The sequence below is a fragment of the Diceros bicornis genome, chromosome 19 (assembly GCF_020826845.1).
Source record: "Diceros bicornis minor isolate mBicDic1 chromosome 19, mDicBic1.mat.cur, whole genome shotgun sequence".
Lineage (NCBI taxonomy): Eukaryota > Metazoa > Chordata > Mammalia > Perissodactyla > Rhinocerotidae > Diceros > Diceros bicornis.
In genome coordinates this window covers 31,728,579-31,748,970 of record NC_080758.1, presented here as the reverse complement: position 1 = coordinate 31,748,970, position 20,392 = coordinate 31,728,579, and the positions used below count along the sequence as shown (strand labels likewise).

At 44.6% G+C, this 20,392-nt stretch overlaps 1 protein-coding gene across 1 annotated transcript in view; it reads left to right on the top strand.

Annotated features, from left to right (window-relative positions):
* DNAAF9 (dynein axonemal assembly factor 9) overlaps positions 1 to 20,392 on the top strand; it is a 141,520-nt gene that overhangs the window by 102,857 nt on the left and 18,271 nt on the right. Inside the window, exons 26-29 of the mRNA XM_058563120.1 lie at positions 1,538 to 1,626; positions 2,903 to 3,061; positions 7,289 to 7,414; positions 15,879 to 15,916. Coding sequence (XP_058419103.1) covers positions 1,538 to 1,626; positions 2,903 to 3,061; positions 7,289 to 7,414; positions 15,879 to 15,916 — 412 coding nt within the window. The remainder of the gene's footprint in view (positions 1 to 1,537; positions 1,627 to 2,902; positions 3,062 to 7,288; positions 7,415 to 15,878; positions 15,917 to 20,392) is intronic.

The window sequence follows — 20,392 nt, the reverse complement described above, 5'->3', positions numbered from 1 at the left end:
CAGGTTCAGATCCCGGGTGCGCACCGACGCACTGCTTGTCAAGCCATGCTGTGGTAGCGTCCCATATAAAGTAGAGGAAGATGGGCACGGATGTTAGCCCAGGGCCAGTCTTCCTCAAGAAAAAAGGGGAGGATTGGCATCGGATGTCAGCTCAGGGCTAGTCCTCCTCACAAAAAAAAAAAAAGAAAGAAAATGCCTACTTGTTATATTTTATTTAAAAAGTGCTATAATCAATAAAATAATTTTTTTTCAAAAGTGCTGTAGGACTGGCCTTAAAGTTAGAAGGTGTCTGGCTGTAAGCACGTGTGCTGTGATTTGAGAGGCTGAGGCCTGGGCACTGAGGAATAGGAACCAAGATGGGGAAATTGGGATGGAAAGAGGATAAACAAAGTCAGTTACATGGAGTACTGCCCACAGGGACAGAAAGGGACGCAGAGTAGAGGCCTGGTCACAGGGGAGGAAGGAGAATGTCTGGTTCCTACAAAAGAAGAGATCCACAGCTATCGCTGTGCTGATGTGACCAGCTTAAGTGATGAGTGCCTCCAAGCTGAGCTTTATCTGAGTTATCTGTGACCAGCCCTGTCCCAGTGGGTCTTGTGTATTGTGAAATAAAACACATACTTAAAGAAGCCCTTGCCATGCTGTGTTATTTATATTGATATCCGTCAACAACTGCATGGTTCCTTTTTTCCCTGGCTTGACCCCTTCTTTGTCAGTGAATTTCTTCCACTTGCTTTGGAATACCTACCTGCAGAAAGCCCTGTTTTCGTGTGGTTGTGTAGTAAGGTTAGGACAGTGCAGCCTGGCTCCTCTTCTCCCTATCAAGACTCAGAAGTGCTTCCTGGGCCGGCCCCATGGCTTAGCGGTTGAGTGCACGCGCTCCGCTGCTGGCGGCCCGGGTTCGGATCCCGGGCGCGCACCGACGCACCGCTTCTCCGGCCATGCTGAGGCCGTGTCCCACATACAGCAGCTGGAGGGCTGTGCAACTATGACATACAACTATCTACTGGGGCTTTGGGGGGAAAAATAAATAAATAAAAAATTAAAAAAAAAAAAAAAGAAGTGCTTCCTACATGCAGTTTGTTTCCTTTAGCTCAGGCCCTGTGGCTTGGAGGGCACGGGCTGCCAGAGACGTCCGCAGTGCCGCTCCTCTCCTTCACTGAGTTACCAAATTGCTGAATTCAGCCTCTGGCATTTTTGTCCCAGATCTCCTTTCTGACCAGTATTTTCCGCTGTATTTTAACTGATCCAGTCACAACCTGCTCCATGGAAATTATAATAGTAACACTACATTTTATATGGTGTTTACTATGTGCCAGACACTGTTCTAAGCACTTTACATATATTAACTCAGTTAATCATCACACCCATCCTGCAAGGTAGTTTCTGTTGTTAGCCCGAGGTCACATAGCTAGTGAATGCTGGTGCTGAGGTTCAAACCCACAGAACCTGGCTCCAGGAGACACTTCTCTTAACCTTGTACACAGCACTGCCTCCCAGTTGAATCACAAACCCACATGACTTTTCTTTCATATAGGTAATCATCAGCATTGTAACTGGCCTCCCGGGCTGTCATGCTAATGAGCTCTGTGCTTTTCTGGTCACTCTGCATAAGGAATATGGCAGGTTAGTATGGCTGCTGCCTTTGCTTTGGGGAAAGGGAGTCTATGCCTGGGCCTGCCTAGGCACTGGGAAACCTTCGACATGTTCTCACCTTTGATGTAATTAGTATCAGAACAGTGGTCATCCGTCCATCCCTTCATTTAACACATTTGTACTGAGCACTTTCTGTGTGCCAGGCACTGTTCTAAATGAACAAAACAGACTAGGAAGTCTCTGCCCTCTTGGAGCTTACATTCTAGTTTGGGAAGATAGACAATTAACCAGATGAGGAAAATAGTATATTAGCTAGTGAAAAGTGCTGTGGAGAAAATAAAGCAGAGAAGGGCTGGAGGACAGATTGCAGTTTTAAATTGGGTGCTCAGAGAAGACCTCGCTGAGAAGGTGACATATGAGGAAATAAGGGAATGAACCCTTGGCTCTCTTGGGAAGAGCATCATAGCAGCAGGACCACATGGGCAAAGGCCTGGGAGTATGCTTGGTCAGCAGGGCAATTCAGGACCAGGGTGGTTAGAGCTTGGGAGCTGGTAAATGTGAGCCTTCTCTGCGTGAGTTCAGGTGCAGCTGGGACATGATGGCTTAGGTAAAATTGGGGAAATCATTCATCCAGTACTTCCACCTGGCTGGCGGTTACTAAACAGCCCTTGCTGATTGAACTGGGCGTTTAATATCTAGTTGAGCTACCTCCAAGTAAGGCATCCTGCAGGAGGACATCGAGTAGTCAAGAAGACTGAAATTGCCTAGATGTTTGGGAGTTTAGGGTGTGAGACGGTGGGGAGTGGGGAGGTGAGTTTTGGAGAGATGCTAGGGAAGTAGTGGACCTCCTTTATAAATACAATGTAGCTAATGAGTCCCTCCCTCATTTCTATTGCTTCTGTTCTGTAAACAGTCTGAATTCTTCACCCTGCCCATTTCTTTTTCTTAGCAAGAGTTTTACTGAGTACCAGACTGAAGCCATTCTGTTGAATGGTCCTTCAGGAAGTGACTGCCTGGTCAGAAGAAGTCTTTCTCAACTTGAAAGTCTGATAGTCATGTGCTTACCTGACCATTTTCCCTGTGGCAAGGCATTTTCTGTCAAAAGCTCCAATGATAGTGGTTTCAGGATACGGAAGCTTCCCACCCAGCCAGTGCCCTTCACCCATTTCTGTGGTGCCAGGATTGCTGTCTCCTGTACGGGTTCACTGGGCAGAATGTCTGTGAGCGTACTGGTCACATTTGAATCCACTGGCTGAGCCAGGCCATCGGGTAGCTCTCATGCTGAGCTTATACTTGACGTTTCCAGATGGATGGTGTACCGCCAAATCATGGACAGCTCGGAATGTTTTCATGCTGCTCACTTCCAGAGATACCTTTCCAGCGCCCTGGAGGCCCAACAGAACCGCTCTGCCCGCCAGTCAGCCTACATCTGCAAGAAGACCAGACTGCTGGTAGTGTTACAAGGGTGAGCACTGGAATTCTTCTGGGGACCCTGGGGTAGGGTGGTGCCTTGCCATTACTGTTATTTCATGTGTGTCTAACCTGGAGCACAGAACAAACTCCGCACTTGCATGAGCAGTGTCTGTGCTACACAGGGAGGCCTTAAATGAACAAGGACCCCTGTTGCCATCCTATGGCCTAGAGTGGCTGGAGTAGCTTCCACACAAGCTTTAAGTTTGGTGTCAACATCATAATATCCCCAAAAGGTGAGGAATTAGGGGGGACGTTTTCTGGGCAAAATTCTTTGATAATTCTTATGACAGTAGTGGTCTCTAATCCTCTTCCTTCACCATCTAGGCAAGGGAGCTTCATCTGTTTCAGTCCTCCCTTGTGGAGTTACAGAGATGGCCCCTATACCCTACAATCTCAAACCCCACCATCCCCAGCATAGCTACTCCAGGAGAGTTTCCTTGGACCCTCAGTGAGGAGCTTGAATAGTCTAGTTGGGCAAGGAGCTCTCTGTGAAGACAGGTTTGACAGTGAGTACCACTGCTCCGGGGACCCTGGCTGCAAGGAGCTTCCCTTGACCTGTTCTGAGGCCTTGCAGGGAGGGGCCCCATGCAGGCCCATCACCCTCCAGGCCCAGAGGAGAACGTGGTGGGTCAGGAAAACATGGGCTGTGCTTTTCACTGGTGTCATTATGGTTGGTAATAAAGAAGCTTTCGGCAGTTCTCAGGAAGTGCTTTTGTGCTATGCTGCATTTTCTTGCTTCTAGTAATTAGTATTTGCAATTGGCAAATTGTTTCCAGTAAAGAATAGGCCCAGATCCAAAGCCCTATTTGGTCTCTTGGGTGTGATGGTGAGAACTGGCCCTGCCAGGCCCTTGTTCCTCTTCTTCAGGCCTTGTTCTCACACCTGCCCTGGGCTTCCCTTCTGTCAGCCCTTTTGTCCTACTTATGGGCTGAGGTCCTGGAGGCCACAGAGGAAGAGTCTGGGCTTGAAACCACTTGTTTTCTATAGCTCCTAATGGTCAAAGAAATGGATTGGCCCCCGCCAGAGTTGAGAGTCATTGGGGGTGTGGACCTGGAATCAAATTTAGCAGCTTGACATTGTGCAACTGAAGTCATTTCTATCTTCCATCACTTCAGAGAGCATTGTTGACTTCTTGTCTTTGACTGTACAAGTCTGCAGAAGTGTCAGCTATTCTGGCTGCTCTGGATTGCAGTGACAGAGTATAGCCAGCCGTCTCTTGTACTCTCAGACACAGCCTTTGCCCAGATGCAGCCCCAGGACACTAGGGACCTCAGATTTCCTGAGAGACTCAAGTCGGAATGTCAGCTAAATGCTGTGGCTCTCACTAAGACACTGTTCTTACAGGCTGGACCCATTCTCTTGAGGCTCAGCAGGGAACATGTGACAGCCTTCTTTTTTTACATGTCCACCTCCTTGGGGCTGGACCTTTGAGCCCAATATTGAAGTTGCTGGTGAAGGGAGACCCCAGAGGCTTCTCAAATAGAGAATTTATTCCTTAAGGGTGGCTTTTATCTTCATTTATAGGATTCTTTGGGGGAAACCTGTAGTATAGGGCAGAGTCATCTTTTTCCCCTTGAGTGACTTGATTCCATTCGACCTAACTGCAGCAGTGGAGGCAGTGGTGTTGAGCTTTGACATCAAGTACAGCTACTAGTTGTTGTTTTAAAAATTAATGTATTTTGAAATGAAAAAATTTTAGAGATGGAGGACAGATTAATGGTTACCAAGAGTTAGGGATGGGAGTCGGGGGCAGGAGGGAGGTGAGTGTGGTTATAAAAGGGCAACACAAGGGATCTTTGTGGTATTGGAACCATTCAGTATCCTGACTGTGGTGGATATAGGAACCTACACAGGTTACAAAATTGTGTAGAACTTAATACACACACACAAATAAGTAAAACTGGGGAAATCTTAATTTTAAAAAATTAATTTTAAGGAATTTGAGGGGCTATATTTGTTTATATTCTGGAATGTTGTAAAATTATTCTTTAAATTACCTACATTTAAAATAAAGTATCGGGCAGGGCCGGCCATGTGGCTTAGCGGTTAAGTGCGTGCGCTCCACTACTGGCGGCCCGGGTTCTGATCCCGGGCCTGCACTGACGCACCGCTTCTCCGGCCATGCTGAGGCCACATCCCACATACAGCAACTAGAAGGATGTGCAACTGTGACATACAACTATCTACTGGGGCTTTGGGGAAAAAAAGGAGGAGGATTGGCAATAGATGTTAGCTCAGAGCCGGTCTTCCTCAGCAAAAAGAGGAGGATTAGCACAGATGTTAGCTGAGGGCTGATCTTCCTCACAAAAAAAATAATAAATAAAGTAAAAGTATCGGGGCCAGCCCGGTGGCACAAGCAGTTAAGTGCCCACACTCCGCTGCGGCGGCCCGGGGTTCACCAGTTCAGATCCCAGGTGCACACTGACGCACTCAGGCAGGCTGTACCTATCCCCCCAGCCACCACCACTGCCCTCCCAATGGCCCAGGCCCATATCATCAGTAAGGTTGCCCATCAGATTTGCCTTCCCTCCATAGGAACTGATCTATTGATGATAGGCTGGATCAATTGGGAAAATGTTCTCCAGAAGGTGAAGAGGGCAGGTCCCCTCTTAGAGTGGCCACAGGTCTACCTGCCGTTGAACATCCAGTTCATTCATCTGCCCTTCTTTACACACCATAGATTATAGCACTCAACAACCACCTTACATTGTTATTGCAGAGACAGGCTATAAACAAATAAATGGGAAAATACAACATATGTAGCTGATGTTCAGTGCTTTGGAGAAGAATTGGGGCAGGGGCAGGTTGTGCCAGAGGGAGGGTTGCTGTATCACATAGGCTGTGTGAAGTCAGAAGATACCTGCCTCATAAGCTGCTACTTGAGCAGGGACCTGAAAGGAGTGAGGGAGCAAGCCTCGCAGACATCCAAAGACAAGAGCATCCCAGGAGAGGGGACTGAGAGTACAGGGTGGAAGTGTGCCTGACATGTTCAAGGAAGAGCCAGGAGGTCAAAGTCGCTAGATCCAGGTAAGGGAAGGAATAATAGGAGATGAAACTCTTCCCTGCAGTGTGGGGGTCAGATCATAGAGGGCTGTGTGGGCCATTGTAAGGGCTTAGCACAATGGGCTTAGCACGATCCCTCTCTGGCTTCTGTGTTGAAAACAGTTTGAGGAGAGGCAAGGATAGAAGCAGGGAGGCCAGTGAGGAGGCTGTGGGGTGATCTAGGCAAGAGATGATAGCAGTTTGGACCCAGTAGTAGCGTGGGAGTGTGAGCAGTGATCTCCTTCTAATTGTATTTTGAAGATTGAGAAGAAATGGAGTCAATGACTCCAAACAAATCTTTTAGCCTAGCAACTGAAAGAGTGGAGTCCCCTCTGCTGAGGACAAGGCCTTGGGGAGTTGGATCATGAACATGTTAAATTCTAACTAAAAATATCAGATTGGGGGCCAGCCTGGTGGCGTAGTGGTTAAGTTCATGCACTCTGCTCTGGCAGCCCAGGATTTGCAGGTTCGGATCCCGGGCGCGCACCAACGCACCGCTTGTCAAGCCATGCTGTGGTGGCATCCCGTATAAAGTAGAGGAAGATGGGCACGGATGTTAGCCCGGGGCCAATCTTCTTGAGCAAAAAGAGGAGCATTGGCAACAGAGGTTAGCTCAGGGCTAATCTTCCTCACACACAAAAACAAATCAGATTGGCTCTAGAAGTCTGGAGTTTGGAGGGAGTTCCAGGTAGGAGATATGAATGGAAGTGGTATTTGACATGTGTCTGCTGACCTGGAGAGGTACCTGATGATCCTCCTTTCTCTCCTGCCTGCATGTTCTGTGAGGTGGAAGGAGAGGAAAGAGCTATGAAAGAAATAGAGCTATGAAAGAAATTAGACCAATGCAGGAGCTCCTAACTTGATTAGAAAACAGTCCTAAGGACACCAATTCCCACCCTCAGAGCCCCAGAGTCACCTACAGGCTTCCCTTTACCCCCAGAGGGGGGTGCTTCCACTCACTCTTGCACAGTTATGAGGACTAATGGCACTCAGGAATGCAGAAACACTGTGGACTCCAGGGACTCTAAATCATGAAGTGAGGTGACCCCAAGGAACCCAATCACAGTCTCCTCCTTTGGGTTTTCCTTCCACCCTTGTTCACTCAGCCGTTTAGCATTCCCCTCCTCAACTCAGCAACTCCAATCAGTAAACTAATCATTCTCTTTTTTTTCCCCAGGTACACCGATGTTATTGATGTTGTCCAGGCCCTGCAGACCCATCCAGACTCAAATGTCAAGTCTTCCTTCACCATTGGTGCCATCACGGTGTGTGTGGAGCCCCTGAGCTGCTATATGGAGCACAGGTACATACTTAGCACCACCTCCAGCCTGCAGAGTGTGGTGTGTTTAAGTTTACGAAAGCGATTTTCTCCTACTCACCACAAGGAGACGCAGCTTTATGTGTCTTTTGGAATGCATCGGTCTACTTGATGTGTAATAAATGCTCAGTCGTTATTTGGTTAGTGCTGGGTTCTCAGAAGACCCCTTTGGACTGTCAGTGTCTCAGCACTTTGTGCACTGAAAAGTTGCCCATCTAGGGGAGTGGGACTTGAAACAGCTTCTCCCAGAAAAAAGAATGCCTAGGGCAGCCTTTTCTTTTCCTCTTTACTGCAGAGGAGGGCCCTTTGGCCCAAGGTGCCTGGAGTATCTCACAGATACTTTTTCCTATGGTTAAGCCATCTTACCTCAGTTAATGACACTCATTCTCACTACTAACAGGTGAACTTTTTTTTTTTTTTGCTTTGCAAGTAATATAACAACAACAAAGAAAATTGGGTAATAATTCACCCAAATCTCACTAACTCAATGTAACTATTATAATTTTTGTGAATTCCTTTCTGGTGTGTCTTTGTGCATGCTTTTTGACAGTTGTAGTGTACCTATAATTTTGTATCCTTCTTCTTAGGTTAACATATAAACGTATTACGTAAGTTAACATATATATGTTCCTGTATTGCAGTGTAATTATAATTACATTTTGATTAATTATATAATCATTATATGTGTGGATGGATATAATTGTCTTAACCATTTCCCCACTGTTAATGACTTAGGATGTCTCTAACTTTTCACTATTATAAATAATGCTGTGGGAATATCTTTATCCATACAAATTTCTCAAACTTCAGATAATTTCCTCAGAGTAGATTCGTCAAAGAGAAATTATTAACTAATTGTGTGATCAGTTTTATTATTCTTTATTCACATTTCCAAATTGCTTTTTGAGTGGGTTTTATGGTTTACTCTGCCCCAGTGGTGTCTCAAAGTAACTATTTCATCAAAACACTCCTCACTGGTGAATGTTTCAAGCATTACATTTTCCCTTCTTAGAGCTACTTGACTTCCTCTCCCTTTAGCCTAGTGGGACATGTCCCAGGTCTGTAATCATGTGGTCTTTCTGGCTAGTACATATTATTATCTCCTGGTAACTGATTGATCTACCCTTAAATCTTCACCTGAAAAAGCTTCCTTCCTCTCTTTAGACTTCTCAGAGAAGTTACATTAGAGGTTACTTCCCTAATCACCTTGACTGATCCCAAGAAATGTCTTCACCATTCTGTCTTCTTCTTAGCTGTGACCTAGGTTCTGCTCTCACATTAAAAAACCAAGGTAGTCTATTTTTCCTTCTGTCTTAGGTTAGGTTATTGTAGTGAATGCTGAGCATCACCATTATACTTTGGACTGCCATATTGACTCTTACATGCCACTCTTTCTACCATTCGTGTCTCTTATTTTCTCAAGCTTTTACTTAAAGATGAGTTAAAACAGGAGGAGGTCTAACATGGGACTAGATACTACCATAAGTACTACCGTTAAAAAAAGAAAAGGGGCCGGCCTGGTGGCATAGTAGTTAAGTTCATGCACTCCACTTTTGCGGCCCAGTGTTCACAGGTTCGGATCCTGGGTGCAGACCTATGCACCGCTCATCAAGCCGTGCTCTGGTGGCGTCCCACATACGAAATAGGGGAAGATGGACACAGATGTTAGGTCAGGGCAAGTCTTCCTCAGCAAAAAAAAAAAAGTGTGGAAAAAAGGTAAGAAGAGAGTAATAAGCAAACAACAGATGGAAGTTACACTTCAGAAGAATTAGCCCAGTGCTATTCTGTACTATCAAAAAGAAATTAAAGGGCCGGCCCCGTGGCTTAGTGGTTAAGTGCTCGCACTCCACTACTGGCTGCCAAGGTTCGGATCCCGGGCACGCACCAACGCACCACTTCTCCGGCCATGCTGAGGCCACGTTCCACATACAGCAACTAGAAGGATGTGCAACTATGATGTACAACTATCTACTGGGGCTTTGGGGGGGGGGGAAAGAAATTAAAGAGAAGTGGAGCTAACAGGGTGGGGTGGGGGCGAGCTCAGGAAGAGATATAAAGGTTTGGGGAAATGGGCAGGAGGGATCTTCTTGGGGTGATGGAAATGTTATAAAATCAAATTGTAATGGTTGCACAACTCTGTAGATTTACTTTAAACCTCATTGAATTGTACACATAAAATGAGTGAATTTTATGATATGTAAGTTATACCTCAATAAAGCTGTCAGGAGGTAAAAAAGGAGTTTAGCTAACAAAAGCAGTAGGAAAATGAACTGTTAGAGCCATAGAAAGAAAATAAACATAATCAAAACATTATGAAAATGAAAAATCTCAATCAAAGTAATGACAAGTCAAATCGACACTGCTAAGATTTAAGTCTGTGTCAAAGAGCCTCAAGCTTGAGAAAATTGCAAAATGAAGAGGACATAGACAAAGAAATGAAGACCATTAAAGAAAAGAGAGGAATTATAGAATACAAATTTAGCTTTTGTAAGGGTAGAAACCATTTCTGTTTAATGCTTAGTACATAGTAAGTGCTTATGAAATATCTGCTGAATAAACAGGTGCACTAACATGTGAGGAACAAGTGTCTTCGAGAGAGTTTAAATAAATAAGAGAAATATAGAAGGACTGAAGATGAGCATATAATCTATTTATATATAGAAATAAGGCTAAAATTGTGTGAATGATGGTTATGAAATACAGGCGTACCTCGATTGCACTTGACTTCATTGCGCTTCGCAGGTAAATTGTGTTTTTTACGAGACCCTCCACCAGCAAAAAGATTACAACTCGCTGAAGGCTCAGATGATGGTTAGGATTTTTTAGCAATAAAGTATTTTTTAATTAAGGTATGTACATTGATTTTTTAGACATAATACTATTGCACACTCAATAGACTACAGTATAGTATAAACACAACTTTAATGTGCACTGGGGAACCAGAAAATTGGTGTGACTCACTTTATTGCAATATTTGCTTTATTGTGATGGTTTGGAACCAAACCTACAATTTCTTTGAGGTTTGTCTTCTTAAAAATATAAATAACAAAATCAGGTATAAGTGTTAGGAAGTATGAATATACAAAGTTCCTCATTTTTTTCATATTAGGAGATCAAAAGTATTAACTCAATAAATCAAAATTACTGTTTTGCTCATTTTTTAGATATTAATGAGAAATTTCCAAATTTACTTTTGAATTCCTTTAGGAAGGTAATTTACTTTGGTGGTTTACTAATGCTCTGTTGGAAAACTAATTATTAGCCCATGCACATGGGCTATGGGGCTCTTCTATTTCATGTGCGTGGGGGTGCACAGAGAATAGAATAAGAGAATTATAGAACCCATGATTAAGAAAAGAAAGTTATTAAAGTTAAGCCCATCCCATTAAAAAAAACAATTAAGTGGCTAGTGTTAAGCCCATAAATTTCAAAAAAGAAAAAAAAATCCTTACATGGCCAACTGTGGGATATTGAAAATATGGCCACAGCAAAAGCAACTCCTCCCATCAAGAGTTAAGAGTTAAATCTTCTTCTCAACCTTTGAATTTGGGCTTGGGCATGTGAGTTGCTTTGGCCAATGGGACATGAAAAAGCAAGAAACAAGCAGAGGCTTGAAAAGTGTTTACACATTGGGGCTTACCCTCTCTTGCTTCTGGGAGCTGAGACCACCATATGAAGAAGCCTTGGCTAGGCCGTTGGAAGATGAGAGACCACGTGGAGAGAGAGGCCCAGCCATCCCATTCCTGCTGTCTGAGCTGAGACTCCATTTGGACCTGTGAGTGAGACCATCTTAGACAATCAGCCCTAGCTGAGCTTTCCTAGGCCAAAACAACTGCCCATCCAACTCACAAAATTATGAGAAATAAAAATCATAGTATTTTAAGCCACTTAGTTTTGGAGTTATTACCTATTAGGAAAATAGGTACATTCATACCCTGTTGATAGGAAGGTAAAATGATATAATCTCTTTGGAGACAAATTTGACCATCCCATTGATAGAATTTTATCATTCAGTTATATTTGTACAAATTTACAAAGATATATATGTATAGGGGTGTTTGTTCAAGCAAAATTCTTAATTCCAAACTGTAGAGCCTACTCCAGCGTGTTTAAATGGAAAGGGATTTACTAAAGGACATTATAGCTTGCATAGTCTCCAGGAGGGCCAGGCTGTATTGACCAGGCAGCCAGGAGCAACGCTCAGACCTTGTAGGGCTGCCCTGGTAAGGGGGATATCTCAGCCACTTCCTTCGCCAGAAAGTGGAGTCTGCTTACCCTACATTCCCTCACTCACCCTGCTCACTGCCAGTGGGAGTCTTGCAGTATATCTAGTTGGTGGAACTTAGGTCACATACCTGCACCAGACTGCAAGAAAGGCTAGAAAAGGAGTTCTCTGTCCCTTTGCAAAAGAGACAGGCTTCCTAGGACCTAGCCTAGAACAGGTGTTCTTAAAAGGTACTAGGCAATCTGAAACATGACAGATGTGCTCTGTCATGTTTAAAACAATACTGTTTATAATATCAAAGAACTGGAAATAATAGAAATGTTCATTAGTAAGACACTGGTTAGATTTGGGGATATCCATATAATGGAATACTTTGCGGGCATTCAAAAAAATCCAGTAGATTTTTATGTACTAACATGGAAAAATGTCCCACAATATTTTGTGAAGTGAGAAAAGCAAATTGCCAAAACAATATGTATTTTTTAAATGTCTATTTGCATATGTATAGGAAATATCTAGAAAGATACATACCAAACTGTTAATAGTGGTTCCTTCTGGAATATGGCCACTTCTTTGGGGACAAGTGTTGGATGATGGGGAAACCATTAGATATTTTATGGTATGTATGTATATTGCTTTTTTTAAATATAATAGCTTCATTGAAATATAATTCACATACCATAAAATTCACTCTTTTAAAGTGTACAATTCAATTATTCCCCATTCCTTCCTCCTCCCAACCCCTGGCAACTAGTAGTCTGCTTTCTGTTTCTGTGGATTTTCTTATCCTGCACCTTTCATATAAATGGAATCATACAATATGTGTTCTTTTGTGCCTGGCTTCTTTCACTTAGCATAATGTTTTCAAGGTTCATCCATGTTTTAGCATGTATCAGTACTTCATTCCTTTTTATGGCCAAATAATATTCCATTGTGTAGATATACCACATCTTATTTATCCATTCATCAGTTGATGGACATTTGAGTCGTTTACATCTTTTGGCTATTATAAATAATACTGCTATGAATATTTGTGTATAAGTGTTCATGTGGTCATATGTTTTCTGTTGTCTTGGGTATATACCTAGGAGTAGAATTACTGAGTCATACGGTAACTGTACATTTAACTTTTTGAGGAACTGTAAACTAGTATCCAAAGCCACTGCACCACTTTACATCCCCACCAGCAATGTATCAGGGTTCTGATTTCTCCACATCTTCATCAGTACTTATTATTGTCTGTCTTTTTTACTTTAGCCATCCTAGTGTGAAGTAGTATCTCTTTGTGGTTTTGATGTGCATTTCCCTCATACTAATGATATTGAGCATCTTTTCATTTGCCTATTGGTTATTTGTATATCTTTTTTGGAGAAATGTGTGTTCAAATCCTTTGCCCATTTTTTTTTTTTTTTTTTGTGAGGAAGATCTGCCCTGAGCTAACATCTGCCAATCCTCCTCTTTTTGCTGAGGAAGATGGCCCTGGGCTAACATCCCTGCCCATCTTCCTCCACTTTATATGGGACGCCGCCACAGCATGGCCTGACAAGCGGCGTGTCGGTGCACGCCCGGGATCTGAACCGGTGAACCCCGGGCTGCCGCAGCAGAGCGCACATACTTAACCACTTGCACCACCGGGCCAGCCCCCCTTTGCCCATTTTTACATCAAGTTATTTGTCTTTTTTGGGGGCAGATTAGATTGTGTCATCATTTATTGATTGACTAGAATTTTATATAAATCAGATACTTGGCTGGCACACTACAAAATGCATGATACCATACCTGTGTAAGGCTTAGGAATATATTATAATCACAACTGTTTTTGTTATTCAGAGGAAGAGCTGGTCAGTAACCGATATATCCATTAATTCAGTGTTTGGTACAGAACTTGTCTGCTGTGTTTTAAGACTCCTATGCCAGGCACTCCTCATTAATATTACAGTTTAGTAGGGAGGATGATATGTAGACAAATGAGCCAGCATTTATTTTGTGCTATTTACCTGCCACTGTGATGCTTTACCTCTCTTAATCCTCGAAAACCCCCTTTTAAAGTAGGCATCATTACCATGTTTTACATGAGAGAGCTGATGATCAGAAAAGTTCAGTAATTTTCCAAATGCCACACCAATGGCATGTACACAGTTAATCATGATATAGGGTAGGAAGTGCCATAATAAAAGACTAAGGCAATTTGTAAGAATTATAAAGAGGCAATTGATATCTCCTGGTTGGATTAGGAAAGAAGGCCAACATACGAATTTGAAGGATAGGAATCCAAAGGTGCCAAGATATGAAAAATTGCATTCTGGTTTTAGGTAGTCATATATATGTGCAAGTCTATGTGTTCTGAATATTTTCTCTGCAGCTGCTTAAAATGAGCAGCTTAATGACCTCATCCCCTGTCAAAGGTTTAAAGCATGAACGTCCAACTCGTGATTGGATAAGATGCCTTGAGGGGGAACTTTGCTAAACCTTGTCTAAGATTCCTCTGGTGTGAATTGCTGTGGGCTGCTATGAGAAAGAAAGCAGGGTGCTGAGAGGGGTTTAAGGGCATGTACTCTTAAGTCACAGGCACTTGATAGGGACAGACACTTTCTAAGAATCTGTTTACTGTGTGGCAGGCCATTCAGTGGGCTATGAGTGCAGTGGTTCAGTAAGTTCTGTTCTCAGGAGACTCCGGCGTGGATGTCTCTTCCCTTGTTCCAGGGCTCTTGATCTTGCTCAGAGCACATGGGGGTTCTTCCTTAGAATTCTTCAGAGACCATAAGGGAGGCAGGCAAGAGAACTAGATCCACAGCCCAAAGTAGTATTCATCCAGCTCACTCGTCCACCAAATTTGGTTCCAAATGGTGTGTGTCTGGCTGTTTTCAGATTCGAATAGAAAGATGAAGACTTTGCTACCACCAAGGTAATTGCAGGAGAGAAATTTGTTCAGTGTTTTCAACAGCATTAATACCTGCCACCTAGACCAGCAACAGTTTCAAAGTATGGCTTCGGCAAGCATCTCACTTGCAGGGGAAGAAAACATAAGAGCTCTGTGGTGCCAAACAGACCTGGGTCCTTGCATAAGCCCTCCCACTTTCTAGCTTCCTGTGAGGCCTTGGGCAAAGTGCTTAGACTGCTTAGCCATCCCAAACCCACTCTTCTCAGCTTTTAAGTACCCAAGGCACAGGGTAGATGTGAGGACGGAACAAGATCGTATATGTGAACTGCTTGCGTGGTGCCCAGCCCATAGTAAGAACTCCGTAAAAGGCAGCCATTCTCACTAGTGTTAGCTTTCTTCCCTGAGAAGAGCACTGGGATGTTTTAGGAGTTTTAAAGCACTGAGAGGGCCAGCCCGGTGGCTTAGTGGTTAAGTGCGCGTGCTCTGCTACTGGCGGCCCGGGTTTGGATCCCAGGCGCGCACCCACACACCGCTTCTCCGGCCAGGCTGAGGCCGCGTCCCACGTACAGCAACTAGAGGGATGTGCAGCTATGACATACAACTATCTGCTGGGGCTTTGGGGGAAAAAAAAAGGATGAGGATTGGCAATAGATGTTAGCTCAGAGCCGGTCTTCCTCAGCAAAAAGAGGAGGATCAGGGCTGATCTTCCTCACCCAAAAAAAAAAAAAAAAAAAAAGCACTGAGAGTATAAGATTTTCTCTGGAGCTTACTGCAGAGCTACAGTTGTTAACTCACACTGTGGTTCATTCACCCTCATCTGCCTCAATTCTGATTTAATCAGCCAGTTTCCTGCTTTTCATTCACCATTAGAGCTCAGAAGGGGAACCAGGATTCTAAGCGTGCACGTGAAGGGAAGTATGGCAACTTTAGTACTGAGGGCCCCTGGCAGAGTTGGGTGAATATAATTCTTCTCATTTTCCCTTAAAATTTCCCCTTTGCTATTAGGATAGTATCTCTTTTAAAACCAAAAAGACCAGCTCTCTTTCTGTATTTCGTATAGTCTAGAGAACCGGCCCTGCCCCCAGTATCCCCTTTTCAACATTCCACCAAGAGTTGGGCCTCGTAGGGACTTCCATGGTGTTCTGGCTTAGGGAGCTTTGGTTCAGAGCTGTGAGAACCTTTTGCATAACTGCGGCTATCCTTAATGCTCAGTGCTGCCTGCCTCTTGCCCCATCTAGTAAGTCATCTTGAGTGTCAGTAATATTCACATTTTTGTGGGAAATATTCATTGACAACTCTGACATTAATGGTTTTAAAATATTTCTCTCTTTTTCCCCCCCTAGATTTCTGTTTCCTAAATGTCTTGACCAATGTTCACAAGGTAAGCAATATGCTTTACTTCCTGCTTGCATGCCTTTCAAATTCTGTTTAAATACAACAGACTTTTCTTCATGCTCCTAACTATCATTCTGAAATCTAAAACAAACAAAATTGGACCAGGGAAAACTTTGACATCTTTTACTTTTATCATATTTGATAGGCAGATTTCTTCCAGTTTGTCTCTTAATGATGATAAATTGCCATGCCAGTACCTCTACTGAGCTGGGCTTGGCCTTCCAACTAATACAGTAGACTGGATAGGTATTCCTAGTCTCTGTCATTTCTCCTGTCCCATGAGTGCAGAGTATGGCCCAGTGGGACCTTCTCCTTTAAGCCCCTCATAGATACACTGGAATTTTCCACACCTCCTTAATAACATTTAGAAAAATCCACCCATCCTGTAGGTTACACTCAACCTTGCATTGTCCTCCCAACTGGCAACCTGGAAGCAGCACTTTTTAGTCATACTAACTATGGTGCCTGGAGACCCAGAATAAATTCTAAATTTCCTACAGTGATGGTAAAATGCTCATTGTTTTCAGAAGACCTGGGTTTCGGCTTCCTGAGCCAGCCTAGCAAGTAGAAATCAGATGGAAGAAAATAACTCGTTGTCCCCAGTACAATTTTGCCCTGCTGGTCCCTGCCAGTCCGCAGGGAGCAGAGACAACAGAGCATACCAGAGCTGTTGTCTTGGGAAACAGCTGAGCTGGGTGCTGTGCAAGGCAGGAGGCCAGATCACCGGAGGGAGGAATGTGTGTGTTGGACTGCTGCATCAGGGAGTCTCAAGTCCAGCTTTTAGTGGCCCCTGGTGCTTTCCAGGCACTGCACCCCAGAAGCGTAGTGGAATGGAGGTTGGCTGGGTCCACCCACAGTATCCACCCCAGGTAGATTAAGGAGATTTTATGGATGTTGGGTCAATAGGATTTGGTAACAGACTAGGTGTGGGGCATGAGTTGGAAAAGGAGGTGTCTAGGATGACTCCTAGGTTTCTAGCTTGGGAAATCGGGAAGGTTGGTGGTGCCTATCCTTGAAATAGAAAGCATAGGAGAAAACATAGGTCTGGGAGATAACCAAGGAGAGCTGTCTGGTCCTCAGATACATGTTTGGAAGTCATGGTCAAAGCCAAGAGTGTGGGCTATAGTCAGCCCCTGTCCACCACATGATTATTGCCACCCTAGTGCACCTTGGCACTTTCTTCCTCAGTGCTGCTCTGGTTTTTTTGCACACAAGGCACAGATGGTTGGGCTGCCCTGGCAGAGAGCCTTGGGGTGGTGCTCTGTCTTCACTGCCCATGAGCCTGGGCCAATATTACAAGAGGCAAGGCATTTTAGGCCAAGACAGACTGCACTTGACAGTCTCTCTGGCACTTGGTAGGCATATTTCTCTAATACTGCCTCCCAGCTCAGCATTCAAAGGCAACTGGTGTCAAATTCTGTGCTTGTATAAAGCTAGGGATGTGACCAGATGTGGGCAGATTGACCTTGAGACCATATGTGCTGTTTTCTGAACTCCAAGGGGCTTGTGGAGTGACAGTGGGTAGATAAATATCTTGCCCTTGCATCTGGGCCTAGGGGACCCTATGGACTGGTCTCACCTCTCTCACCATAGGCATGGGGTGTCTGGGGAGGGAAAAGATAAAGGCAAGTATTTCTTTTCTGCTTGGAGATTTGGTGGCTCACTTAGAGGTGGGATCTGCCACCAGTAAACAAACACTTCATGTTCTAAGGGAGTATATTGCCCCCCTTTGCTCCTGTTTATGAGTCAGGCTCCCTGATTCATTGCTTTTACAACAAAGGAGAATGAGAAAAGGACTATGTTGCCCCCACAAGATTATGTGTATTAAAGAAATCAAAGGGTTAGGAAATAATGTCAGTGAGCAAGGCTCATTATAATGCTGAGTTGAAAGCAGAGTGGAGATATTTTACTACCATGCCCTGCTTTTAGAAGTAGCTATAGATGGGTAAAAGAAGTGAACTCTTGGTTTCTTCTGGGCTTCTGGAAGCCTTTGGCCCAGACTGGAATGGTCAGACAGCCCTCAGAGATATTTCTCCATTCTTGGGAATGGGCCAGGCCAGGCTGCCTGCTCACTCACAGCGCAGATTGGTGAGACCTTGGCCAAATCTGGGTATCCACTCCTTGATACAAAGCAGAAGGAAGCTCCTGGCCCAAGCAAGATGAAACCGCCCACCGTGGCCTCTTCACCCCGTGCTCCAGATAACTGCTGTACCTGCCCCACAGATGGCATTTCCTCTTGGCAGGTGGCAGTTTGCATAGCTGGCCTAAGGAATGCTGCAGATAATCCTTTTGCTTGTTTCCCTATAAAGCAAAACCCATTTTCTATGTCCAGTTCCTGACGTAGACTCCCAAGCCTACAGGATTTGTCTACGTGGTACTTGTGAGGCAGACAGGACTTTGGGCCAGATATCTGTCAGAGACCCAGACCCCAGCCTTTCCTGAGCAGGCCAGGTCTGTGCTTGTGACCCTAGTACATGCCACTCAGGTTGGCATGTTTGCACTAGTCTGGCTCTCCAGTTTCTTTTGTCCAAGAAGATACTAAACAAAGTCCAAGGACCTTTATAGATTTTCACTCTGCCTTTCCTGGCTCCTCACTGCAAGATCCACCACACCTATTCTTCTCTTCCACCGCTGTGAATCTCATGGGCCTCTTGCTGGATCTGGTTCCTGTATCTACCATCTCCAGAATGTGCTGAGCCTTCTAGAACCCTGCCTGCTTCCCCACTGTGCCTCATTCTGGGCCTGGCTTCCTAACTTTGCCTCACGCAGTTTCCAGAGGCCCCAGTCACTTCCTGTGGCTGCACCAGGGCATGGGGTTTTGGCATTAGGCTCACTGCTGTCCTCACTGCCTCCCTGCAGCCTCTGGAGTGACCTTTCTAAATGAGAATGAGAGCACAGGCACCACCAATGTGTTACCTTCATTAGGACGCTTCCCCACTCTCTGGCCAAGGATGGTCCATCTTAATGTTAAAGCTTCTGAACAGAAAGGGCATGTGAGAAATCTTTTTAAAATAGAATAAACAAAACGCTGACATATTCTCTATTTGAATTCCTAAGTCATGTGCTGTTACCACAATTAGGCCACGCATGGAGACCTTGACGACAGAGATTTTGAGTGTAAGAGAAGTTCTTAAGAAAACGTGATTCCGAGCCGGCGTGGTGGCGCAGCGGTTAAGTGCGCATGCTCCACTTCAGCGGCCCGGGGTTCGCAGGTTCGGATCCCAGGCGTGCACTGACACACCGCTTGTCAAGCCATGCTGTGGCAGCGTCCCATATAAAGTAGAGGAAGATGGGCATGGATGTTAGCACAGGGCCAATCTTCCTCAGCAAAAAAAAAAAAAAAAAGGAGGAGGATAGGCATCGGATGTTAGCTCAGGGCTGATCTTCCTCACAAAAAAAAAAAAGAAGAAGAAAACGTGATTCCAGGCCAGCCCTGGTGGCCTAGCAGTTAAGTTCGGCACACTCTGCTTCAGCAGCCGAGGTTTGGTTCCTGGGCCCAGACCTTCACCAGTCATCTGTCAGTGGCCATGCTGTGGCGGCAGCTTACATACAGAAAGAGGAAGATTGGCAACAGATGTTAGTTCAGGGAGAATCTTCCTCAGCAAAAAGAAAAAAAAGAAAATGTGATTCTGAATATTCCTGTATACTTGTATATATGAGGACTATCTGAGAAGCATACCCAAAATCTATTGGTGGTTGCCTCTGGGGAGGAGAACTTGGATTCAGGGCACCAAAGGAGAAGGGAGGAAGAAACTTTTTACCGAATACCTTTTTGTACTTTATGAATTTTGTACCACAAATATGTATATACCAATAAGTCTTAGAAACTTTTTTAGATGGCTGTCTGATGACTGGGATTTGTTCAGACTTGTAAGTGGGAAAAATTTTGGCATGTGGTTGCCCACAGCTTAGCTGCTTGGGCAGCTGCCTTGGAGGTCAGGTTGCATGTATCTTTTATTACACTTGGTTTATTTGTTCATTTATTCAGCAAATCTTTTTTTTTTCTTTTTTTTCGTGAGGAAGATCAGCCCTGAGCTAACATCCATGGCAATCCTCCTCTTTTTGCTGAGGAAGACTGGCCCTGGGCTAACATCCGTGCCCATCTTCCTCTACTTTATATGGGACACCGCTACAGCGTGGCTTGACAAGCGGTGCGTCAGTGCGTGCCCGGGATCCAAACCTGCGAACCCTAGGCTGCTGAAGTGGAGTGCACGCGCTTAACCGCTATGCCACCGGGCCGGCCCCTATTCAGCAAATCTTTATCCAGTACCTGCTCTAACCTAGTCCTTGAGGATTAGGGAATGCTTCTGGAAGAGGTGCTATTCGAATTGTCTACACCCTAAAGGAGGAGTTGGCCCAACAAAAAGGAGAGAAAAGACAGTTCCAGGCAGAATGAACATCAAGAGTGAAGGCCTGACTGTAACCAGAGCATGCCCAGGGCACTGAGGAAGTACAGCCAAGA